Raw genomic sequence first — 26,496 nt, 5'->3', positions numbered from 1 at the left:
GGGCGGCTGCTCTCTGGGATACACACAGTTCCCAGAAGGCAGCGCGCCCCATTCACCAGAAGGACGATGCGGAAGAAGACCCACCGCGGATAAGGAAGAGGCAGAATAGGAACATCCGCATAGCAACAGGAGGTTTTTTTTTCAGGGTGGAACTCCACTTTAATCTCGCCCAGAGTTACCCTTCAATCTCGGACTCTCTGTTTCAGGTTCTTCGCACAATTATTAAAAACTGTTTGGCACTGGCAGAGCAGAACCAGTGGACGTCAATATCTTTCCCAGCGATCGGAACCGGCAATCTCGGATTCCCGAAGGATTTGGTGGCGTTTGTGATGTTCGATGAGATTTTCCAGTTTAGCAGCAAAAACAAAGTACAGAATCTTCAAGAAGTTCATTTGGTCCTTCACCCCAGTGACAGGGACACCATCAAGGTAATGGGGATCTCATGTTTATTGTGAGGCTCTTAGTCTAGAGGTTGAATATTACCACATGGCCATCACAGGGGGTTCTTCTGGGATGAAGGGGAGGAGTCTACGCAGCAGGCGGAGGGGATGGGGAGATCCGCTGACTACTGATTACCAGGTAGCCCATCCCATCCTATCCCACCCCACCATACCCCATCCCATCCTACCCCATCTCATCCTACCCCATCTCATCCTACCCCATCCCACTCCACCCCCACCCATGCCATCCTATACCACCCCATCTCGTCCCCATCCTACGGCCCCCCCCCACCCCATCCCATCCACCCCCATCCTACCCCACCCCATCCCATCTCATCCCACCCCATCCCATCCTACCCCATCCCATCCCAGGGTGGATGGGAGGATGGAAGGAGAGTGGGGGTGCAGATATCAGATTTTGCACACGGTCCATAGCATACTCCTGTATCCTGCATTTCGTACGCAGCAAACTCCTGAATCCTGCGCTCCATAAAACCAGTCTTACAGATACAACCGGCCCTTTGAGGTCAACCATACTGCTAATGCGGCCCCTGATGAATTTGAGTTTGCCACCCCTGTTGTAGTGTATTCATCCCCCTAGACCCTGGCCACCTCACTTCCAAAGTCACATTAGTTGTATCTCATACTGTATATGTTTTTCTTGCTGTATAATGGACATTTTCTTGTGTTATGTATTTACAGACATTTACAAGTCAACTGGAAAACTGCACTGATGCTGCCACTAGCGGGGTCACCAACAGGCAATCCGTTGGGACGGGGTCAAGTATGTTTATGTAATATAAATCTACTGTATTCTGCTGTAAGGAGTTTACTCAAACTATTCCATATACCATATATACTCGAGTATAAGCCTAGGGTGTCCATCTGCATGCCTCACTGTGCCTATGCCTCACTGTGCCTATGCCTCACTGTGCCTATGCCTCCCATGACTAGACTGACGTTTAACATTGAATTCTATAGAAGGGGTGCCCAGCTTTGAAAAATCGGTGCTCCCCAGCCATAGGTCCTCCAGACAACAAACTTTGCACACTTGTAGAGGAGAAATGGGGCTACATGTGTGCCAAGTTCTGGGTCCAGTGGACCTACATCTGGCTGGTACCAGGTCCCCAAATTCACAGGAGAAATTACCATTTTACATGGGAGTCTATGGAAGGGGTGCCCAGCTTTGAAAAATCGGTGCTTCTCAGCCGTAGGTTCTCCAGACAACAAACTTTGCACACTTGTAGAGGAGAAATGGGGCTACATGTGTGTTAAGTTCTGGGTCCAGGGGACCTACGACCGGCCAGTACCAGGTCCCCAAATTCACAGGAGAAATTACCATTTAACATGGGAGTCTATAGAAGGGGTGCTCAGCTTTGAAAAATCGGTGCTCCCCAGCCATAGGTTCTCCAGACAACAAACTTTGCACACTTGTAGAGGAGAAACGTTGCTACATGTGTGCCATGTTCTGGGTCCAGGGGACCTACATCCGGCCGGGAACCAGGTCCCCAAATTCACAGGAGAAATTACCATTTAACATGGGAGTCTATGGAAGGGGTGCCCAGCTTTGAAAAATCGGTGCTTCTCAGCCGTAGGTTCTCCAGACAACAAACTTTGCACACTTGTAGAGGAGAAATGGGGCTACATGTGTGTTAAGTTCTGGGTCCAGGGGACCTACGACCGGCCAGTACCAGGTCCCCAAATTCACAGGAGAAATTACCGTTTAACATGGGAGTCTATAGAAGGGGTGCTCAGCTTTGAAAAATCGGTGCTCCCCAGCCATAGGTTCTCCAGACAACAAACTTTGCACACTTGTAGAGGAGAAACGTTGCTACATGTGTGCCATGTTCTGGGTCCAGGGGACCTACATCCGGCCGGGAACCAGGTCCCCAAATTCACAGGAGAAATTACCATTTAACATGGGAGTCTATGGAAGGGGTGCCCAGCTTTGAAAAATCGGTGCTTCTCAGCCGTAGGTTCTCCAGACAACAAACTTTGCACACTTGTAGAGGAGAAATGGGGCTACATGTGTGCCATGTTCTGGGTCCAGGGGACCTACATCCGGCCGGGAACCAGGTCCCCAAATTCACAGGAGAAATTACTATTTAACATGGGAGTCTATGGAAGGGGTGCCCAGCTTTGAAAAATCGGTGCTCCCCGGCCATAGGTCCCCCGGACAACAAACTTTGCACACTTGTAGAGGAAGAGTGGGGCTACAAGTGTGCCAAGTTGGGTCCAGGCGACCTACGGCAGGCCGGAACCGGGCCCCCAAAGTCCGGGAGATCAGGCACAAAAAGATGACTCGAGTTAGAAGCCGAGGGGGCATTTTCAGCGACAAAAAATGTGCTGAAAAACTCGGCTTATACTCGAGTATATACATAATTTATAAAATAAAAAGGAAGCTTCATTTCAGATTCTAATTTAATATATACTGTATGACCAAAAGTCTGTGAACCCCTGGCCATCACACCTACATGACCTTGTTGAACATCCCATTTCAAAATAATGGCCATTGATATGGAGTTGCCCACCCCCCCTCTTCCCCTCGTAGTCTCCACTCTTCTGGGAAGACTTTCCACAAGGTTTTGAAGGGTGTCTGCGGAAATCGTGCCCATTTGTGAGGTTATGTACTGAAGACCTGACTCACCATCAGAGATCCATTTCACCCCAAAGGTGATCAGTAGGGATGAGGTCAGGGCTCTGTGCAGGACACTCGAGTTCCTCCACACCAAGCTGGTCACAATTTGTCTTTCTGGAGCTGGCTTTGTACACAGGAGGGGCACAGACATTCTGGAACAAAAAAGGGTCTTCCCAGAAGTTACCACAAGGTTGGAGGCAGAGGCGTTGCTGGGGGGGTGCAGGGGGTGCGGTCCGCACCCGGGTGACACCAACCCTAGTGACGCCACTGGTTGGAGGAGCACAGTTGTCTACGATGTCTTTGTATGATGGAGGATCACCGGGACCTTTCACTGGAGACCCCTGACCTCCATCATTTGGGAAGGGGGTCTACGTACATCTGCTAATTTATTCCTTTCCTTTCTGTCTTGCAGCGTTCTTTGGGACGGTGACAAACCCGTCACTCGGGGTTCATGAAATGAAGATCGGATCTGTCGCTTTTCAGGCGAAGACCGGCGATATCACCAAAGAGGACACCGATGTCATTGTAAACTCTTCCAACCGAAAATTCACTCTGTACTCAGGTGATTCATTCCGACCCCCAACATCTGAGTATCAGATTATAGATCAATCAGCCAGAACTCTGTGACTATCCAGTATGTCCCATTCTTGCTGCCAAAGCCGCCCTTACCTGTTGAGTCATGGGCTCCAATCAGGGCCGTCTTTAATGTTGATTGGATCCTGGGGGAAAAAATCCCCCCCCCCCCCCCCATGCAATATCGCTCTCCATCTGCTCTGAGACATACAATAAATATCAGCTAGACTTAAAATCAATTTACTGTATCAGATCAGGCAGTGACTGGGATTGGTTGCCAGAGGTTACAGCATATCATTACCACTTACTGACTGGTTGCTAGAGGTTACAGCACATGATTTCTGCTTGTTGATTGGTTGCTAGAGGTTACTGTACAGTAATACTGCTCACTGATTGGTTGCCAGAGGTTACAGCACACATTATGACTCACTGATTAGTTGCTAGAGGCAACCCCAGATTTTCCCCGGATCACCTTTACCTACAGGGCCGCCATCAGGAATTATGAGGCCCCTTACACAGCTTCAGGTATGGGCCCTCTGGAGCAGAGAATGCCGATGCCACTTTTTTAGGACTGAGTACGAGTACCGATACTTTTTTTCAAGTACTCGCCGATACCGAATACCGATACTTTTTTTTAAATGTGTCCCAAAATGCAGCCATGTCCCCCCCATATATGCAGCCATGTCCCCCCCATATGCAGCCATGTCCCCCCACAAATGCAGCCATGTCCCCCCACATATGCATATGCAGCCATGTCCCCCCCATATATGCAGCCATGTCCCCCCACATATGCAGCCATGTCCCCCCCATATATGCAGCCATGTCCCCCCCATATATGCAGCCATGTCCCCCCACATATGCAGCCATGTCCCCCCACATATGCAGCCATGTCCCCCCCATATATGCAGCCATGTCCCCCCCATATATGCAGCCATGTCCCCCCACATATGCAGCCATGTCCCCCCACATATGCAGCCATGTCCCCCCTATATGCAGCCATGTCCCCCCTATATGCAGCCATGTCCCCCCTATATCCAGCCATGTCCCCCCTATATCCAGCCATGTCCCCCCTATATCCAGCCATGTCCCCCCTATATCCAGCCATGTCCCCCCTATATCCAGCCATGTCCCCCCTATATGCAGCCATGTCCCCCCATACCTAGATGCCGCCGCCGCATGGGTTAAACAGCGTGCGGGGAATATCACAGCTTTCATTTGAATAGCTGTAGTACTCCCCGCTGCGCCGCGTATAGACACTCCCCCTTGCTCGGGATTGGACAGATCCCGAGCAAGGGGGAGTGTCTATATGCTGCGCGGCGGGAAATACTACAGCTATTCAAATAAAAGCTGTGATATTCCCCGCACGCTGTTTAACCCATGCGGCGGCGGCGTTGTTGCGGTATGCGACGGGGTCGGCGGCGGCATTCGTTGCAGCGGTGGCGGTGGTGGCGGCGGCGCGGGTGGGTGGGTATATGGGGCAAGTATTCTATTTAGGTATCGGGGGTATTTGCGGGAGTACAAGTACTCCCGCAAATACTCGGTATCGGTCCCGATACCGATACTGGTACTGGTATCGGGACAACCCTACTTTTAATATAAAAAAAAGAAATATATATATAAAAAAAGGGGGGGGGGGGTTGCCCTGGGGACCTCTTTCCATTACAAAAAAAAAAAAGAAGCTTTGTGTGAGTTGTAGATGGAAAGACTTGTAGATGAAGGAATATGGATTTGGAGGGCTCAGCCTTCTGTTGAGGTGACATAGAGCCCAATTTACGAAGCTAACCCCCGGGATAAAGGATATTTATTTTCAGCTCAATAAGATGTGGAAATGACGGTCACTCGGATAAATAAGGACTCACTGTGTGTTTTTTATATTTCTTTATTTGTAGGAGTTTCTAAAGCGATTCTGGATGCGGCCGGCCCGTCTGTTGTATCATCCGCCGCGGCTCTGGGTAAGGCTCCGCCCTGGACCATCCTTGTTTTTGCCTTTGTACAAAAATAGACACCAACATAACGTGACAGACGTTGGGAAGATAGAGAGAGAAGTGGGTTTAAACCATTAGGTATGACTATTGATGGACGCTCACTAGGGTGCCCACGTGTCCCGGGACTGTCCCGCCATTGACATGTCTGTCCCTGGGTCCCGGGCACCTTCATTCCGGGACAATACAGTGTCCCAGAATGAAATAGAGGACACAGCCACCCCCTACTAACTACATTTCCCGAACTGGTTGCTAGGGCCGGCTCTGTTGACTCTGATGTAAGGAGGGCTCTGCTGACTCTGATGTAAGGAGGGCTCTGCTGACTCTGATGTAAGGAGGGCTCTGCTGACTCTGATGTAAGGAGGGCTCTGCTGACTCTGATGTAAAGGGGAACTCTGCGGGTTCAGATATAAAGGGGAACTCTGCGGGTTAAGATGTAAAGGGGGAACTCTGTTGCTTCAGATGTAAAGGGGGAGCTCTGCAGGTTCAGATGTAAAGAGGGAACTCTGTGGCTTCAGATGTAAAGGGGGAACTCTGCGGCTTCAGATATAAAGGGGCAATTCTGTGGTTTCAGATGTAAAGGGGGAAGTCTGCGGGTTCAGATGTAAAGGGGGAACTCTGCGGGTTCAGATGTAAAGGGGGAACTCTGCAGGTTCAGATGTAAAGGGCAACTCTGCGGATTCAGATGTAAATGGGGAACTCGGCGGGTTTAGATGTAAAGGGCAACTCTGCGGATTCAGATGTAAAGGGGGAACTCTGCGGTTTTAGATGTAAAGGGGAACTCTGCGGGTTCAGATGAATACAATTTTCCCGAGTGGAGCTAAAGTTTTCGGGTTTGGCTTGAAGAAAAGGTGGCAACCTTACCCACTTACCCAAGAAGGGGGTCCACTGCAGAACATGTGACAGGGTCCCACTGTGGGACCGGAGTAAGGGGGCCCTGCAATGGGAGTAAGGGGGCCCCCGGCTCGGAGGGAAGGAGGGGGGGGGGTCAGGGGGCCCTTTGTGGTTTCTTGTAGCGGGGAACTGAAGGTTCTTGCTACACCTCTGGTTTATACTGTACCCCCCCCCCCCCCCCCCAGGTTAGTCAGCAGAGGTAGTCGGAGGGGGGGAGGGGACATTGTTACGCCCATTATTCAGGAACGGACCAATCACCAGTAAAGTTTCCATCTCCGGCAGGTTCCCGGCCTCACGCCGGATACGTCATCACCCATTCTGGAAACATCACTCAGTGCAAATGGATTCTCCATGTCAGAGTCGCAAAAGATTCGGCGTCCATCAGGAAAACGGTCCTGGAGATCCTGCAGACATTCGAGAATTATCAGGCGTCTTCTGTCACCTTCCCCGCTCTGGGAACAGGTATGACCACATTGCATCACAGACAGTTCTGCTTCCATGTGCACCCAATAACCACCTGACTCAGTCAGGGCCGTTTGAATGAATTTGGACCCCCAACCCCCCCCCCCTCCCTACCGTACCAGGCTGGGGCGGTGAGGTTGTCCCCGGCTCTCCTGCGTTCATGGGCGTCCGCTCCATAGGGCAAGGGGGGGCAATTGACCCCCCCCCTGGAAAATCAAGAAGGTGTTGAAGAGTTTTGCGACCACGGGCTGTCTAAACGGTCCCGGGTTGAATGTCACACAGGCACACTGTGCCTGTGCTGCGCTGATGGCTGATCTGAGGTACTGAATGGGATGGGGGAGGGGGATTTGTGCTAAATGGGGGGTCCATCTGTGCTAAAGGGGGGGGTCTGTACTGAAGGGGGGTATGTGCTGAAGGGGGGTCTGTGCTTAAAGGGGCTCCATCTGTGCTGATGGGGGGTCTGTGCTGAATGAAGGGGTCTGTGCGTAATAGGGGGGGTCTGTGCTGAGGGGAGGTGCATTTGTGCTGAATGGAGTGTTCTGTGCAGAATGGGGGTCCATCTGTGCTGAATGGAGGGGACTGTGCATAATGGGGGGGGGGTTTGTGCTGAAGGGGGGCCCATTTGTGCTGAATGGAGTGTTCTGTGTAGAATGGGGGTCCATCTGTGCTGAATGGAGGGGTTTGTGCTGAAGGGGGAGTCTGTGCTGAAGGTGGGGTCCATCTGTGCTGAATGGAGGGGTCTGTGCTGAAGGGGGAGTCTGTGCTGAAGGTGGGGTCCATCTGTGCTGAATGGAGGGGTCTGTGCTGAAGGGGGAGTCTGTGCTGAAGGTGGGGTCCATCTGTGCTGAATGGAGGGGTCTGTGCTGAAGGGGGAGTCTGTGCTGAAGGTGGGGTTCATCTGTGCTGAAGGGGGGGTCTGTACATTCTCTAGGCTATATTTATATGGGCATGGAGTGAAGCTGAATTATCTCAAGAGCTATTTCACACTGCCAGCTGGCCGCGATATCGTTAAAGTGGCGCTTTACCATCGTTTCAGCTGCGCTATTCGGCCGCTAGCGGGGCGATTTTAACCCCCGCTAGCGTTTGAAGAAAGGGTTAAATGCGACTGTGTATCGCCGCTGCCGAAGCGCCCCTCCCTGAAAAAATTTCAGCGGACGCCCATGCCTGCGTCATGGGCGCTCCCCCCTCCATCCATGGCTGCGTGTGCTGTACAGAGTGCTGGAGACAGGGCCACCATCAGGGGGGTTACAGGCATTACACCCGTAAGGTGTAATTTGTAATTATTTATTTTTTGCATTACACCTGTAAGGGGCCCGATGGTCCCCAGGGGCCTGCCTGGCCCCCCTCCCATTTCTTTTGCATTAAACCTGTAAGGGGCCCGATGGTCCCCAGGGCCCCTTAAAGGCCCTGCCGGCCCTCCTCCCGTTTTTTTTGCATTACACTAGTAAGCGCCCCGATGGTCCTCAGGGCCCGCCTCCGCTTATTATCTTGTGTCAGCACCCCCCCCCCCCCCGGTTCTCTGCTCCAGGGGGGCCCTGCCTAAGGCTGTGTAAGGGGCCCCAAAATAAGTAGATCGGGGGTCCCGATGCACGGGTCCCTGCACCGTCTATGGACTCCATCTACTAAGACATGACTTGACGGCGCACGGCAGGAGATTCAGTTTCCTGTTCCCGGTGTCCTGCTGAAAAAGTTCCCCCCGGCGGATAAAGACCCCCACGTACTGCACAGGCGCAGCGCTTGCGCAGTACGAACCTCAACTGAGCCTCCGAAAATAGCCGAAAGTGTAGAGCTACAGGGGGCTCCTTATCCGCCGGGTGGACCTTATTCGGCAGAACACCAGCCAGACTGACAGGAAGTGAGAACTCAGTGTGCACTTCCTGTTAGTCTGGCCGGGAACAGAAAACTGAATCTCCTGTACCGCACGCTGTCAAGTCATGTGCAGCATTTATAGGAAGCGCGACAAGGGCCCTGGGGCCACAGGCCAGCTCGGGGGCCCCAAGCAATGGCTTGGTTTGCCTGCCTTGTCGTGACGGGCCTGGACTCCACTCCACTGTAGACTTCACTCAACCAACCAGCATGAGGCCAACTCAGGGCCGCAATCAGGGGGGTACAGGCAGTACACCTGTAAGGGGCCCAGATGGCATCCCCCATTTTTTTAATATTCATCGGCACCCAAACTCCCCCCGACCTGTAAGGGGCCCGGTGGTTGCCAGGGGCCCGGATGGCATCCCCCATTTTTTTGTCAGCACCCAAAGTCCCCCCCACGTTTCTCAACCCTTTGGCAAACTCCCCCCCCCCCCCCCCGGTTCTCTGATCCAGTGCTCCAGGGGGCCCATGCCTGAAGCTGTGTAAGGGGCCCCAAAAATCCTGATAGCGGCCCTTGCTGTGCCCTCCATAGCAATATCATACCTCCCAACTGTCAATCAAATCCAATGACACGGGTGCCAGGGGGCGGGGCCGAGTCATAACCTCTGTGTCTATGGACGCCGACTGTATGACACGGGAGCGCGCCCGCAAGGTAACCCCCTTCGGGAGAGAGCTTCCCAGAGGGGGCTATCTATTGCGGGGAGGAGCCGCGAGAGCCGTCGAGGGACCCCAGAAGAGGATCGGGGCCACTCTGTGCAAAAAAATTATTATCCTTTAAGGGGCATGGCGGGGGCGTGGCAGGGGCGGGCCCTATGCCTACATACGTTTGTTAGTAGGTGTCCCTCATTCCCATCTCAAAATGTTGGGAGGTGTGCATTATTGCCCTCAGGATCACAAGTGTGATATAAGCTCAAGAGATGAGTAACGGGATCAGTCCAGACAGAACATTATGAGGGATTCCCACCATCCCTGTGCTGAGTTCCCGGGTCTGTACACCCGCTGTGCCCATTATGAGGGGTTCCCACCATCCCTGTGCTGAGTTCCCGGGTCTGTACACCCCGCTGTGCCCATTATGAGGGGTTCCCACCATCCCTGTGCTGAGTTCCCGGGTCTGTACACCCGCTGTGCCCATTATGAGGGGTTCCCACCATCCCTGTGCTGAGTTCCCGGGTCTGTACACCCGCTGTGCCCATTATGAGGGGTTCCCACCATCCCTGTGCTGAGTTCCCGGGTCTGTACACCCCGCTGTGCCCATTATGAGGGGTTCCCACCATCCCTGTGCTGAGTTCCCGGGTCTGTACACCCGCTGTGCCCATTATGAGGGGTTCCCACCATCCCTGTGCTGAGTTCCCGGGTCTGTACACCCGCTGTGCCCCGTTATGAGGGGCTCCCAACATCCCTGTGCCGAGTTCCCGGGTCTGTACACCCGCTGTGCCCATTATGAGGGGTTCTCACTATCCCTGTGCTGAGTTCCCGGGTCTGTACCCCCGCTGTGCCCCATTATGAGGGGTTCCCACCATCCCTGTGCTGAGTTCCCGGGTCTGTACACCCGCTGTGCCCATTATGAGGGGTTCCCACCATCCCTGTGCTGAGTTCCCGGGTCTGTACACCCCGCTGTGCCCATTATGAGGGGTTCCCACCATCCCTGTGCTGAGTTCCCGGGTCTGTACACCCGCTGTGCCCATTATGAGGGGTTCCCACCATCCCTGTGCTGAGTTCCCGGGTCTGTACACCCGCTGTGTCCATTATGAGGGGTTCCCACCATCCCTGTGCTGAGTTCCCGGGTCTGTACACCCGCAGTGCCCATTATGAGGGGTTCCCACCATCCCTGTGCTGAGTTCCCGGGTCTGTACCCCCCGCTGTGCCCATTATGAGGGGTTAATTTTGTTTATTGAAAAAATCTTACAAACAACAACGTATATACAATAAAACAAAACAATTGAATATGACTATACAAAACAGAAACAAACACAAGAACATAATAAACGGTGCAAACCAAATTGCGCACAACATAATCCCTACGGGAGAGCCAGACTAAAGAGCATCACCATGCATGTCACCTTTTATATAAAGTGAGTGGGAACTGCCATTAAGGTGGCTGAGGCTGTTTCTCAGCCTGGCTACTCCCTCTCCCTGGAGAACCAGCGCGCTTCGTTGCACCCTGGCACTCTTCATCCATAGAGGATGCAGAACTGAACGAGTCCCATTCATAGTCATCCTCAGACAGTACCGTAAATTTATTCGCCAAAGGCAAAACCTCAGGACTTAAGGTAACTGTACCTCCTTTTTTCCCCTTCTTTTTGCCTCTCCTCCTTTTATCCTCCAACCACTCCATATCATCCTTGGACAACCCGGAGTCAGCAGCCTCCCCACACCCTTCACCCCCCTCCCCCCCATACTCCCTTATCTACCCCCAGGCCAGCCTCTTCACCATCCTCCCCACTCCTCTGCACCCCACGATCCTTAACAGGAACCCTGCAGCATCGAGGGAGGGGGACTGGCACCGCACCTGATGCACCAGCACCTCTTGCTGCCTCTGCAATTTTAGAAGACACAGAAGGATTGGACACATTCTCTGCAACTGACACCTTACTTACAGACTGGGAAGACACTGACACATTGGGAATTGGCACAGTCTGGGGCACCACGGACACATTGGGAATTGGCACAGTCTGGGGCACCACGGACACATTGGGAATTGGCACAGTCTGGGGCACCACGGACACATTGGGAATTGGCACAGTCTGGGGCACCACGGACACATTGGGAATTGGCACAGACTCAGATGGACTCACAGGCCCTCCAGCTGTTGAGCTCCGAGCATCCTCCATGTCCAGGCGGAAGAACTCCCTCATGAGCTCAGGCTTATTGTGCATTGCCTCAGGACACTGACTATAAGGATGTCCCACTGCATTGCACAGATTGCACCTTATGAGGTTACAATCCTTAGCCAGATGTCCTATACCCTGGCACAGAGAGCACTTCATCACTGGACAGGAGGACGCAAGGTGACTCTTGTCTCCACACTTATTGCAGAGCTTTGGTTGGCCTGGATAGAAGATGGTCAGCCTGTCCCTTCCCAGGAAAGCTGAGGATGGCAGATGCTGGACGACATGGTCAATGACTTTTAGTTTCAACTGAGCAGACCATCCCCCCGTCCATATTCCCCGGTCATCCAGAATCTTCTTTAGGGGGCCCAGGACGTCTCCATACCTCCTCAGCCATATACATAGATCCCCCGGTGGTATGGGCTCATTGCGGACCAGAATCGTGACCACTTTAATGAGTGGCTGGCGGGAGACAAGTTTGGGCATGAGCCCCTTCCAGTCCGGCAGGCCCCTACACTAAGGTGACCAGATTTTTAAAATGAAATCCGGGGACATATTTTTTCTTTACTAGTAATGGCAACAATCAGCGACTCTCTGCCTGTCGCTGCCCGCCTCACAGCCTCTAAAGTCTCACTCTTCGGGCCCCGGCTACTACTGGATGGGGAGCGGAGGAAGATCACTCCGCCAGGGAAGGCAAGGAGATAGGCAGGTGGCTGGCAGGGATTTGAGCCAAGGCAGAATAACATGCGAGCAAAGCTAAATGGGCATGCACCCGAAACTGAAGAAATATTCCCTCCGCTCCGACCAGCACATCAGAAAGGGGAACAGATAATGGAAAAAATACAACCCCCCTATGCTAGTAGGCACGGCGGAGCGGGGGGGTGTAATTCAATGTTTTTTTATTTTATATCTGCACTGACTTTCTTTGAAATTGCCCCTGCCCCCTATTAAATCCAATCTGGGGACAAAACCAGGGACAGACTTGGTCCGGGGACAGTGTCCTCAATCAGGGGACTGTCCCCTGAAACTGGGGATGTCTGGTCACCCTACCCTACACACGTGTTCATATTTCTCCCAAAAAATGTCCAAAGACTCCGGGCGGAGAAAGGACAAATCATACTCATAGGAACCTGCCGGACTGATCAGGGCGAAGATATCTGCGGGCGTGAACCCCATCTGTAGAATCTTATCTACCACCGCCCTCCTGTGTGGGGGGATTCCACCACCGCCCTCCTATGTGGGGGGATTCCACCACCGCCCTCCTATGTGGGGGGATTCCACCGCCTTCCCACCTCAGCTGCACAACATTCCTCCTTTTAAACAGGGAGGAAGACAACCCATTCCCATGCTCCTTCCCTGCTTGTTCCCCCTTCCCAGATCCTGCAGCAGCAACACCAGCATAGGATTTCCTTCCACCCCCAGCATTTGCAGTCCTGTCCCTAGACACAGTCACACCTGCCGGCAAAGCGTCTGATTTAGCTGGGATTGTATTAGCAGAGGCAGGACCCACCCCCTCCCCCCGCTCTGTACACACAGCTCCAGTCCCGTCCAATGCAGACTTCTGCTGAGTTGTGGCACCACTGCACCCAGCATCTCCTCCATCATTCGCAGGTACAGCCGCTGTGCCTGGTCCAGGCAAAGTCACTGTATTGTCCATGGACCTCTCTGCAGACTGGCAGTTTTTATCAGGTGTATGCTGTACATTGTCTATGGGCTGACTGCCTGCAGCACTACAACCCTCAGCAAGCTTATTGTCATTAATAAAGTTCCCACCACCATCCTGCACACACACTGTACCTGCTTGCTGGGTTGTCACCTGTGCGATTTTATGGCTGGGATCAGAGCTTCCCTCACCTGCTGCAGACTCCATGGTGGATCTTGCTCTCTCCACAGGATTGGAAACGGCGTCCATCTTGACATCACCATCCGGGGAAGCCGCACCTGGAGGGGATTCCAACTTGGTTATGAAATCCAGCATGGCAGGACCTTCACCCTCCTGAGATGTGCCACATTGCTGGGGTGTGAAGGGGGCAGAGGGCTCAGCGGATGTCAGAGGTGCCTGTACCTGCATCTCCTCGCTGGCTTCCCCATCCTCCATGCATGAAGCGGCTCCTCTTCTCATGCAATTAAATCGCTCCTCATTCTTATATATTTTTTTAAATATTCCGCTCTTCTCCTTCAGAGAATACAGCAAATCCTTCTGTTTCCTCACAGCTTGTTCCAGGTCCTTCAGCTCAGGCCTCAGAGCCGGTCTTTTCTTACTGTATACTTTAGCACAGATCTGTTTTTTCTTTCTGAACTCGGCCATCAAAACCATCAATTTCTCCTCCTCCTTCTCAATCCGCTTCAACTTACTGACAGTCCTCTGTCTGAAGGCTGACAGGGACTCATCTTTCCTTTGGGTAGGCCCAGAATCTTCCACAGGCCTATCCAGGGGGGCCCCGCCCGGCTCTTCCCCAGGATCCAGCATCCCTCCTGGGGAAAGAGAAGCCACTCTAGCCCCTGGTCTCTGGAGCACAGGAGCAAAGGAACCAGCAACCACACCCTTCACTGACAAGGAGTGGAATGGCAGTTTCCCACCATCCCTGTGCTGAGTTCCCGGGTCTGTACACCCGATGTGCCCATTTTGAGGGGTTCTCATGCACTAAGTAGTGGGAGGGGCCTCTTCTGACGCCAGCTTTTAATGTCTTTTACCTTTACATTTACTGAATGAAAAGTTACATTGTGTGATCAGTAGATATCTTTGGTAAACCTTTTGTCTGGTCTATACAGGTGCGGGGGGATTATCTGCCTCCATGGTGGCCGACGCGATCCTCGATGGTTTGGTGGACTTCATGAAATCTAAATCGGTCCGTTCTCTGCAGACGGTGAAAGTGGTTCTTTTCCAGCAATCTATGCTGAACGATTTCTACATGAGCATGAAGAAGAGAGAGGGGAGCGCCCTTCCCGAAGACAAATCCTTCCTCACGAGGCTCTCCGGTGAGTTTGGGGGTGTGGCCGACTGAACAAGAAAGGGGAAGAGACCCTTCAGTATGTAGGAGGAGTTCAGGATCCTGGAATAATGACCAATTGAAGCACCACAGCCTGATATTAAACTCAGAATACAAACAAATTACAATGATAGATTGTTTACAAAGCCAACTTGTTTTGGGGGGCTGTAACTCCACCCCCTTCACCAGGGCTTAAAAAAAAAGAGGTCTCATGAGCAATGAAAACTGCTGGTCTAAGGATGAACATAGAAATGCTTATCCCTGAACAGGGATGGACTGGCCATTGGGACTACAGGGAGTTTCCTGGTGGGCCGATGGAGTTTCCTGGTGGGCCGATGGCTCGGTGGGCCGATAGCTCAGTGGGCCGGCTTCAGTGACAGCGGCCTGGGAGTTTCTCACTTCTGCCTAATCTTGTCCCATGAGGGGGGGGGGGACCAAACTGATTCTTTTCCCCGGGTGAAATAATGTCTAGCTTCCCCACTGGTACTGCCTATAAGAGTACCAGTACCAGCCGTTCTACTCTAATAAAGTAAAACGGCTAGTGGCTAGTGAAGGGGGAGAGGGGGTGCGGGTGGCCGGGGGGGGGGGGGGGTGCGGGAGTTGTCCGGCCGTTGTGGGAGAGGCCTGTCAAAGTGGGCCAGTCTGGATGAAGTTCAGGGCCAAATTTCCGTCCCAGTCTAGCCCTGGGGTCGGCCATCTGAATAGTGGGCGGCAGCGACAATACATGTATTGTATTCAGTGACGGTGCAGGAGAGATAATAAAATGCGTGCAAAGTTGAGGATTAGACAACACGGATGTCCATATATGTAAATGATGTGGTCTTAGGTGCTAAGTCTCAGTGCCTGGTCATGACCGTTATTGCCTTCCAGAATGGTGACCACAGCAGACCGTGCTCTGATAAATCCCGCACTCACCAGATGTTCACCCCCTCTTGGGGTGAAAAGCGTTCAGAGTGTATGCCACTGAGCAGCACTCTGGCGATATCTCGTCTCACTGATCTCCTAGTAATGCTTCCAGTGTTAGCCCATAAGTAGGAGAAAGGAATCCCAAATGGTATAATACTTTATTTATTAACACTAAAAATAGGTAGTCACATTTGAGCCAAATCAGTAAAGCATATCATGCTGACAAATCCAGAAGTGTTGTAACGTTCTGTCTGCCGGCTCTACCGGTTTCGTCTGCCTGACGTCATCTGGAGTGTCTCTGAGGAAGTTCTGTATAAAGTTAATTTGATATTTATTGCTTCACAGATTAAAGTAGATGTAAATCCACAGGTCACCCAATCCTGGTCTACATCCCGTTCATAAATTATTTGTTCACAATTTATATTTCCACTTTCAGAGCAGTTTGTGACACCATTGTTTCTTGTCTTGTAGAATATTTTATGCCACCAAAAGCCCCGAAGCGAGTTCAGAAGCTCACCGCCTTCCAGTTGATGGACGGCATTGAGCCCGTGGTGTTCAGCTTGTGTGCTGCAGATAAAAGCAGCGTGGAGAAGACGAAGGATTGGCTACTGCAGCTGATCGACAGCGAGCAGGCAGAGAAGGTGATCACAGAGGAATGTATCTCTGAATTAGAAGAAGCCGAGGTGAAGAAGATCTCCGACCTCCAGAAAAAGTTTCAGGTTTCTGTCATTTACAAACCACCCGACCCCTCCATCCGGATTGTGGGCCTCACCCGGGACGTCCTACCTGTGTCCGGGGAGATCGAAAAGATTATAAACCGGGTAAAAGACAGAAAGAACCGGGAGGGGGCAGCAGAGCTCACCGGGAAACTGGTGGAATGGAGATATAACAATGGAGGAACTATGATTCCCTTCGACAAGATGACCAACCTGGAGCTGGAAGAGGCAAAAAATGAGGACAAGGTCCAGATCACAATCCAGATCCGAGGAAACCAACATACTGTCAGCGTACAAGGAGAAACGGCCACAGACAAGCATGGGAACCAAATTCAGATCCAACGTGTTGTGAAACATGGTAATGTGACTTTTGTTGGTAGATCATCCATTATATTACATAAACTCAATGGAAAACAAGAGTTGCCATTGCAGGGAAGAGTCTTCTCAACCAAGACAGCTGTAGCGGTACTTCCATAGGAGATACTGGTTTGCCATGGGCTCTCCTACCCTTCCCATAGCGACACCCGATGGTACACCATGGGCGATAGTTAGGTTTCAGTCAGTTTAGTCCTTCTGAAGTATAGTTGCTCAACAAATGAAAAGAGGGTTAGTGGTACAGAATACCCACAACCAGCAAAATAACCCAGGCCATCTTATTTCAGCAACAAAATGGTATGGTGTATTGGACAGTGGCTATAATTTCTTAAAGGGGTTGTAAAGGTTTGTTTTTTATTTTCTATATAGGTTCCTTTAAGTTAGTGCATTCTTGGTTCACTTACCTTTTCCTTCCATTTACCTTCTAAAGTTTTTTTTTCTTTGTCTGAATTTCTCACTTCCTGTTCCTCCTCAGTAAGCTGTTCTGGCTGACTAACCCCCAGCCAGAACGGCTCGGATGATGGGGGCAAGTTTACTGAGGTCAAACAGGAAGTGAGACATTCATACTCTCCCTATGGTCCATGTACTCCCCATATGGTTCATGTACTCCCCCTATGGTCCATGTACACACCCTATGGTCCATGTATCACCCCTATGGTCCATGTACTCCCCCTATGGTCCATGTATACACCCCTATCGTTCATGTACTCTCCCTATGGTCCATGTACTCCTCTTATGGTCCATGTACTCGCCCTATGTTCCATGTACTCACCCTATGGTCCATGTACTGGCCCTATGGTCCATGTATTCCCCCTATGGTCCATGTACTCGCCCTATGGTCCATGTACTCGCCCTATGGTCCATGTATTCCCCCTATGGTCCATGTACTCGCCCTATGGTCCATGTAATCGCCCTATGGTCCATGTATTCCCCCTATGGTCCATGTACCTCCCCCTATGGTCCATGTGCTTACCCTATGGTCCATATACTCCCGCTATGGTCCAGGTACTCACCCTATGGTCCATGTACTCCCCCTATGGTCCATGTACTCACCCTATGGTCCATGCTTTGTACACCAAAGGTTTTACTTGTCTGTTTTTTCTTTGAGTCCTGGATGCACATCTTCTCTTTCAGATGGGGACACTCACAGATTACCGGCACACTGGAAGCCGATGGGTGGGACTCTTGTGATGGAAGTGGATGTCGTTCCAGGAACTCCTGAATACTCGTCTGTACAGCAGAAATTCCAGAAAACCTGTGGAAACACAATACTGAAGGTAATGTCTCTGACACATTGTGATTAAAGATGGCAGATGGCAGTGAAAGAATTCTGGGGGACAGAGATGGTATTATGCTTATAGTGTACGGACCTAACATATCAACATTACACTGAAGACTGGTGCTGAGTATGTGTCATGGAGTAAATAGACGCTGCATGACAGGGAGAGATATTCGACTTAAGCCCTGTACACACGCTCGGTTTTCACGGCTGTAAAAAGTCTGCTGTGAAAACCGAGGGAGAAGCCTAGAACCCGGCAGGAAAACTGCTATTTAGCTTTGGCCGGGAATCCCGGCCGTGTGTATGCTCCATTGGCACAGTGTTTCCCATAGAGTATTAGTAAATCTTGCGGGGAAAAAAAAACGCTGGGAATCCCAACGGGAAAATAGAGAGCAGGTTCTTTATTTTCCTGACAGGAAAACTGCGAGGAAGCATACGCACGTCCGGTTTTCCCGGCCAAAAGCTCTCCTGGCAGTTTTCCTGTCGGGAAAACCGGACGTGTGTACGGGGCTTCATCTGGAGAGCAGGGTCACACCATTGTTGGATGGCGCAAGATAAATCCCCCAGTAGAGGCTCCTCTGGTGACTTCTGATACAGGCTGGACAGATGTTGAGTCCCGATCTTGTAGAAGCTTGCCAAAAGTCCAGAAAGGCAGCAACAAAAAGGTGCAAGGATGCAGGACCTTTCGATCATCTTTCATGGCAACAGTAGAAAACATTACAACAGAATAGCAGGATGTACGGTTGGATTTCCAAGTAATCAGTTCAGCTCTGGATTCCAAAGCTTAGGCCCCATACACACCATAGAATCTATCCGCAGATAAATCCCATCGAATGGGTTTCAGCGGATAGATTCTGTGGTGAGTACACTCCGGCGGATATTTATCCGCGGATAAATCTCCCCTGGGATGGATTTCCAGCAGATGAATATTTGCTGACATGCTCAACAAATCCATCTGCTGAAGTCCATCCCAACGGATGGATCCGCTCGTCTGTACAGACTCACCGGATCCATCCGTCCAAAGGGATTCCCCGCACGCGTCGTAATGATTTGACGCATGCGTGGAATTCCTTATATGACAGCGTCGCGCCCGTCGCCGCGTCATAATCGCGGCGACGGCGCGACACGTCATCGCCAGAGGATTTTGGCGCGGATTTCAATGCGATGGTGTGTACACGCCATCGCATAGAAATCTGCTGAAATCCTCGAGAGGATTTATCTGCGGATAAATCCTCTCGTGTGTATGGGGCCTAAGTCAAAGAGTATCTGTGATCTGGCAATGAGCTGGAGGTAAATTTCTTAAACAGTAGCCGGTTGTGAAGGCCACATCCACTGTGCGGTTAGTCTAGTGCAGGGGTGTCCAAATATTTTTTCAAAGAGAACCAGATTTGATGAAGTGAACATGCTTGAGGGCTGATTATTTTGCCTGACATTCTTTAAACCATTAAACCATTAAAAGTGTGTTCGTTCGAGCAACTAATACATTGCCCAACAAGAATTTTCTTGCCTTTGTGGCTGTGTGTGGTGAAGAGATGAGCTTAGGCGTTGTAACGGAATGACCCGTGACACCCAGAGGAAGGATGAGGGGTACTCCTGTACCGGCGTCATTAATAACTCTTATGTCTAGGGTCACCTTATGTCCGATAGGGCCATAGGGTGACTGAGAAATTATATCCTAAATTACAGGACAGGGGACATTACTGATAGTTCATATTGCAGGAGATATTGCAAAGTGTTGGTTTATTCAATGACTCATCTCTCTGTGTAGACTGTTGACATGCTAATTGAGTCTGGTCCAGAATCTCTCATTATGCTAAATACTGTTTTGTGTGTGGAATGGAACTTGTCAAGCTGTATGCGGAGACAGAACATCTGTCTAAAGATGTGGTTTGAGGGGAATTCATTGTGTGATGGTGTTTTGTTTGAATTCTGTTAATGAAGGAATGTGACTTCTCAGGTGCAGTGATTAGGTAATGTTAATTATAGACCGGCGCACTGCACTTTAAGTTTTTATCCTGTGGATATTATACGGCCTTGGGCTGCATGTCTTGGATTTTTTCCTGGATTGATGTTCTGCACATTTATTATTCACAATTGCATGAAGACTTTTTCACTTGAATTAATTCTTAATATGTTTGGACTTTTGTCTCAATGATTCATATATTGGATGAAATTAGCTTTGTTGCACTTTATTAGCACTTATCCTTTTATGCACTTTATATTATTGCACATATTATATTTATTGATGTTATCACTGTTATATTCATTGATCATTTATTGTATACATTTATTGTACACACCATCAGTCACATTGATTCAGCACATTGCACTTTATTGCTAGTTTATCAATCATTATTGGTAAGCGCCCCAACACCCCCGTAATGTGCGAACATTACTTAGTTGTGGCCGCTGCCTAGTTTAAAATTATTTGTTAAATTTTATTTTCACTATCTTTGGTGGACATATTATCTTATATTAATTATTAGCTGTTCTCAGTTATTAGTGTGGTTTGCGCATTAGTCTCCCCCCATTGCTCATTTTCCCTGATATGTTGGCATCACCTGTGAACTGTGAATTTCAATAAATAAATTTGTAATAACCTAAGTGTGCTGACCTTCCATAGCGAGCTTGCCTATACACCCATCCAAATAATACTTGCCAGTGTATTCATGCTAGAACAGGTCCTCTCCTGTGTAATGGTTGGATCAGTCTGCAGTGTATTGGTAGAACATTGTATAATCCGAGCCTTTGTATGTCCTCCCAGATTCTGCGAGTACAGAACAGAGATCTCTGGCTCAACTACCAGATAAAGAAGCAGAACATCGACTCCAAGAACGGATCCACCACCAATGAGAAAGAGCTTTTCCATGGGACCGACTTCAACTCCATCCAACACGTCAATCATAACGGATTCAACCGGAGCTACGCCGGGAAAAATGGTGAGAGATTCCAGGGAAAAAAAACAGCTTATTAGCCAACACTAATGATGAGAAAAGATCTGGATGTGTATGGAGAGAATATAGGGGGCCATTGGTATCTGGAGGAAATAAGAATGTAGATTGATGATTCAGGGAGTGGCCACGTTCCTTAGAGGATCACAATGGATTTAATTACTGGTGCAGCAAATTGGATCACATGGTGTCAAGGTTTTTGTCTTCCTCTGGATCAACTGCAGGCTTCATGCTGGACACCAGAGCTGACTCTTCTATATACAGTACATACTATGACATGTCTCCACCAGGTGTTTGTCGCTGTCTGTGTCCAGTTTGGGGGGATTTCCTCTCACTTCCAGTCCTAGGGACACCCTATCACTCAGACACATAGATTTTCACCCGAGGAGGACATTTGGGGAACTTCCCCCCTTCAGAGACACAGTCAGTAATAAAATTCTTCAATTGTGGTGAAAGGAAGGAATGCCATGAAGATTCTGATAGTCCTGACAAAGTTTATGAGTTGCAGAGTGTAACGGCTACCCAAGTAGTGAGAGGGTATCAGCCGTTGGAGACGTCCCTTTCCCTGGCAAGTTGCGGTATGCAAGTGACGCCGGTATAATCCCATCCACGAGATCCAGAGAGAGAGTCAGGTTCAGCTGTAAAATAAGCAGAATAATAATCCAGTAGAATGCCCTTTCAAGAACGAGACGGGGCTACGTTTTGAAGGGTCAAGTAGACTGAATGCTGGAACACCCAGCCTGATTTTTATTACAGTTGAGTACAAACAGAACACACCCCGGGGGAGGCATAAAATCACCAATTGTATACATGGTACAACCCCCACGTCCCCTCCCCTCAGATAACCATTTAACATAATTAAAACATACAGTATTTTACCCAAGTTCTGGGTGTACCCCGAAAACAGGGGGTACAGCTTTAAATCCGGTATCGCTGGATAGCTCTCATTCAGGGGAACAACATATCCAAATATCAGTCCATTCGGATAAACGGTTCGGGAGTTATGGGGTTCCAAAGTTTTGACAGACCGCACAGACTTACTAGCCGAAAATAGTTCCATTACACAGAGTTCTAAGGAAAGGCCAATGTGTATTAGAGGTTCAGGTGGCTCCTTTAGACCTTTAGCTGAAGGAAATCTGGGCACAATCTGGATACCAGATACAATCCTTAAAGGGGTTGTAAAGTTACAATTTTTTTTCCCTAAATGTCTTCCTTTCCCTTAGTGCAGTCCTCCTTCACTTACCTCATCCTTCCATTTTGCTTTTAAATGTCCTTATTTCTTCTGAGAAATCCTCACTTCCTGTTCTTCTGTCTGTAACTCCACACAGTAATGCAAGGCTTTCTCCCTGGTGTGGAGTGTCGTGCTCGCCCCCTCCCTTGGACTACAGGAGAGTCAGGACGCCCACTAACACACAGCTCCTTTCTCTATCTGCAACGTAGAGAGCGTCCTGACTCTCCTGTAGTCCAAGGGAGGGGGCGAGCACGACACTCCACACCAGGGAGAAAGCCTTGCATTACTGTGTGGAGTTACAAACAGAAGAACAGGAAGTGAGGATTTCTCCGAAGAAATAAGGACATTTAAAAGCAAAATGGAAAGACGACAAATGTTCTTTTGTAGAGCAGAGCCCCCCCACACATCGGAACATAAAACTACTCTTCCCCATCTGAACTGATGCCCAAAGGGGGCCCAATCTACTACTACCGTTGGCCCGCCATTTGACATGGCAAAATGGGCTGTATGCAGAGCACACCGCCATTCTGCCCTGTGCTAAAAAGCACATAATTCGTCTTAATGAAATAAGCCATCTTTAAGCTAAATAAATTCACTCACCATATATTCCCTGCCATTCATTCAGTAACAGACCATCACCAATTGTTCTTAGTCTATCTCCCCGTCATGTCTGGTTTGCCAACGCCCTCACAGGCTGTTTTTATTACCACAATAGGCTTCACAGACCACATCTGATTGGAGGAGATCGCAGCATGTGACCATAGGAAGTGATGACACAGAATGTGACCTCCTCCATGGGAAGTGATGTCACAGCATGTGGGCTCGATACAACAAATGCCTATATATCAATTTGGCAGCACAGATAAACCCGTCCAACAGGGATTCAATACAGTAATATTCAATAACAATATAATACAACAACACCACAATACAGAAATATGACAACAACAATAGTTCCTGATGAGGAGCTTATCTGCAGGCGTAGGCGCACATCACAAAACAGTGTTGATCAGGTACTGAGCGATGACAGGAGCGCACACCAGCTAAACTGACAATGCTCTTGCAGAGCGGACGCACCCGGAAGGCAAATATCTGTGCATCACGCAGGGGCCCTTTCGCCGGCCGACACCCCCCCTCCACAAACACCCTTCTCCAAATCAGGAAGTGTATCTCCACCAGTCTGTCTGCCCCAGTCAGCTTTCTAGAGCGGGCTGAGGGAGAACCAACCATGGCTGACACTATGACAATGCATAATAAATACATCTTGAAATTTCCACAACAGACGGCACTAAGGGAAAGGAAGATATTTAGGGGAAAAAAATTGTGCCTTTACAACCCCTTTAAACCAATGACTGGAGAAGGCTACATATGCAATATATATATTTTATGGATTGTTTGTATTTGGTATCCAGATTGTGCCCAGATTCCCTTTAGCTAAAAGTCTAAAGTCCTGATGAAGAGGTGAAGAGGTCCCTTTTAAACACCCCGAATGCTTTAGAGTTTTCATAAAACTTTGCAACTAATAACTATCAAACGTACTATCCAAACCCTTGTGGTGCTCATTTCTCTTTCTGTTTTAGGATTCTACCCCAAGGACCCAGCCTATGGCTGTGGCCCACTACAGCAGGGGTGCCATCTGGGTCCATCAGGGGGTGCCATATTGTGTCTGGTATTTTTACACAGCATCATCTGTTTTCATGGTTCTGGCAGCATCGTAAACACATGAGGTTATTCCAGGGTGGGTGGCATTGATGGCAGCCCCATCATTCAGAAGGGGTTGGAATTCCTTCTTCACCCACACCACCTCTCCTCTTTGGTGAAAATGAGAAGGTAGGACTCTTTTATGTTAAAGGGGGACCTGAGGATTCAGTTGTGAAATGGAGAATTTGCATGCTCTGAAGTGAAAGGGTGTTGGAGACTGAGGACTAAGGTGACCACATGTCCCGGATTGCCCGGGACAGTCCCGCATTTTGCAGGTCTGTCCCGGGAACCTTCATTCCAGGATAATACAGTGTCCAGGAATAAAACTGACACAGCAACACCCCCCCCCCCAGGAAGATCTGATGCCCCCAAAAAAGGCTGCCACATTACGGCTTTACTCACTGACAGTACTTGTCAGAAATGTCTGGACAGGCACAATCCCCGCCCCCTGCTTATGATTGGATAAATCATTGTGTCTAGTCACTGCAGAGAAGTGTAGAGCCAGTGTTGGAATAAGGTTAAACGGGTCTCGACCAGTGAGGACAAGTACTCAGGTAATAAAAGCCAGACAGAGGCCATAACCCTTGCCCATTCAATCCAGAACTAAGCTGCGCCTTAATACCAAGAGCTAGCATCAAGTACAGTACAGCTGGGCTCTTCCTTATCACGTCCGGTGTGTTGTGTCTTCGTGTCGTCTTCTCTCCCATGTTTCACTCGCACCTCCAGACCTTCTCTCCTCTGGAACTCTCCCATACTAATGTGTGACGTGTCTTTCTTTTCAAACAGGTACTCTTTATGGAAACGGCACATATTTCGCAGTCAATGCAAATTATTCAGTTAACTACGCCAGACCTGATGGAAATGGAGAGAGGCACATGTACCTGGCCCGGGTTCTCACCGGACTCTACTGTGCAGGAAGTCAAGGGATGATAACCCCTCCAGCCAAAAACGCAGCCAACGCCACCGACCTTTATGACAGCGTGACGGATAACCTCCAGAATCCTTCCATGTTTGTGATATTTAATGACGTCCAGGCCTACCCCGAATATCACATCGTCTTCCAGTGATGACCTATGACTGTGTCCGGGGATCACCCAGACCTCCGGGACAGAGACTCCTGAAAATAACTGTATTAGTGTCACTTGGTCGGATCGCGATATAATATTGTCAGAACGTGGCGCCATCACAGCCGTCTACAGCGGCCATAAAACACTGATAAATAATTCCAGAGGGAACAAGCACACAGGGACTCATCAGTGAAGGAGCCGAGAGTGAGGGGGAGGGGAATTTCCTCGCCTCCCATTGTCTATATCCTCTGGGATCTCTATGGGGCTCATTTCTCCACAACTTCTCATGTGCTGCACTCATTCTCTGGGACTCCGATCTTCACTTGCTGAGCCTCAGATGGGGGAGAAATAGTTGCTTCTGCCTGGGGTGGTGGGGGGGAGGAGGGGGTGGAGTGGAGATCAATCAAAGTTGACCCCTATGGTATCACCAGTTGCACATTTCCAATAATAGTGTATTAGAGGTGACATGGAGGTTCAGCAGAACTTCATCTACCTTTGGATACCATGGGCCAGATTCACAGAAAAAGTATGCCGGAGTATCTGCTAACACTCCGACGTACTTTCAAATTTGCCGCGTCGTATCTTTATTTGTAATTCACAAACAAAGATACGACGGCTTTAGGCTTCGATCCGACAGGCGTACGGCTTCGTACGACTTTGGATCTTAGGATGCAATACTTTGGCGACCGCTGGGTGGAGTTCGCGTAATTTTCCGCGTTGGGTATGCAAATTAGCTGTTTACGGCGATCCACGAAGGTACGCGCGTTCGTCGCATTCTCTTACGTCGTCGCTAGTCGGTTTTTCCCGTCGCAAACTTAAGCCTGCTATTTCATGGCTTAGATTTAGACCAGCCATGTTAAAGTATGTCCGTCGTTCCCGCGTCAAATTTCTATTTTTTTTTTTTTTGCGCAAGACGTCCGGGAATACGAAAGGACGTAACGCACGTCGCCGTTCAAAAAACACGTCGGGGCGCCGTCATTTCGCGCAAAGCACGGCGGGAAATTTCCTAACGGAGCATGCGCAGAACGTTCGGCGCGGGAATGCGCCTAATTTAAATGGTACACGCCCCATTTAAATTAGGCGGGGTTGCGCCGGACGGCTTTACGCTACGCCGACGCAAGTTTACACACAAGTGCTTTGTGAATCAAGCACTTACGACGAAAATCTTGCGGCGGAGTAACGTAAAGGGGATACGTTACGCCGCCGTAATTGTTTGTGAATCTGGCCCCATGTGACTACACGGCACCAACTCCATGTTGCCAATATTTATGGGAAAAACTGCATGGAGGAGCCATGATGGTCCATTGACCTTCCATAGAATAGTCATGGCTGGGCTTGTCTCTTCTTCCAGAAACTTGAAGCAATTACTTGAAACAAATAAATTACTGGGAAGGGCCGGGCATGACCATGCTGTCTTGGTCCAGGTTGGAGCCAATGACAGAATATATAGAAGGTGGAGGCTCCATTTGAAGAACTAGGCTGCAAGTTGAAGGGAAGGACCTCCAAGGTGAAATTCTCTGAAATATCGCCTTTGCCATGCGGGGAGGTTAGAGAACTGAATGCATGGCTGAAGACCTGGGAAGGATTTGGGTTTCTA

At 49.9% G+C, this 26,496-nt stretch overlaps 1 protein-coding gene across 2 annotated transcripts in view; it reads left to right on the top strand.

Moving 5' to 3' along the window:
• The window catches only part of LOC120944301 (protein mono-ADP-ribosyltransferase PARP14-like), a 575,277-nt gene that overhangs the window by 32,677 nt on the left and 516,104 nt on the right, over positions 1–26,496 (top strand). The window contains exons 8-17 of one of the 2 annotated variants that reach the window (XM_040358334.1): positions 207–428; positions 1,143–1,224; positions 3,491–3,640; positions 5,541–5,603; positions 6,810–6,989; positions 14,456–14,662; positions 16,051–16,653; positions 17,805–17,947; positions 20,714–20,888; positions 24,619–25,471. In XM_040358334.1, coding sequence (XP_040214268.1) covers positions 207–428; positions 1,143–1,224; positions 3,491–3,640; positions 5,541–5,603; positions 6,810–6,989; positions 14,456–14,662; positions 16,051–16,653; positions 17,805–17,947; positions 20,714–20,888; positions 24,619–24,899 — 2,106 coding nt within the window. In that variant the 3' untranslated portion in view covers positions 24,900–25,471. Of the gene's footprint in view, positions 1–206; positions 429–1,142; positions 1,225–3,490; positions 3,641–5,540; positions 5,604–6,809; positions 6,990–14,455; positions 14,663–16,050; positions 16,654–17,804; positions 17,948–20,713; positions 20,889–24,618; positions 25,472–26,496 lie in introns of those variants that run through there. The other variant, XM_040358333.1, reaches the window with a different exon arrangement.

The sequence above is a fragment of the Rana temporaria genome, chromosome 6, assembly GCF_905171775.1.
Source record: "Rana temporaria chromosome 6, aRanTem1.1, whole genome shotgun sequence".
NCBI classification, from domain to species: Eukaryota; Metazoa; Chordata; class Amphibia; order Anura; family Ranidae; genus Rana; species Rana temporaria.
Note: the sequence above shows the minus strand (reverse complement) of the source record. Positions and strands in the feature narration are given on the sequence as shown.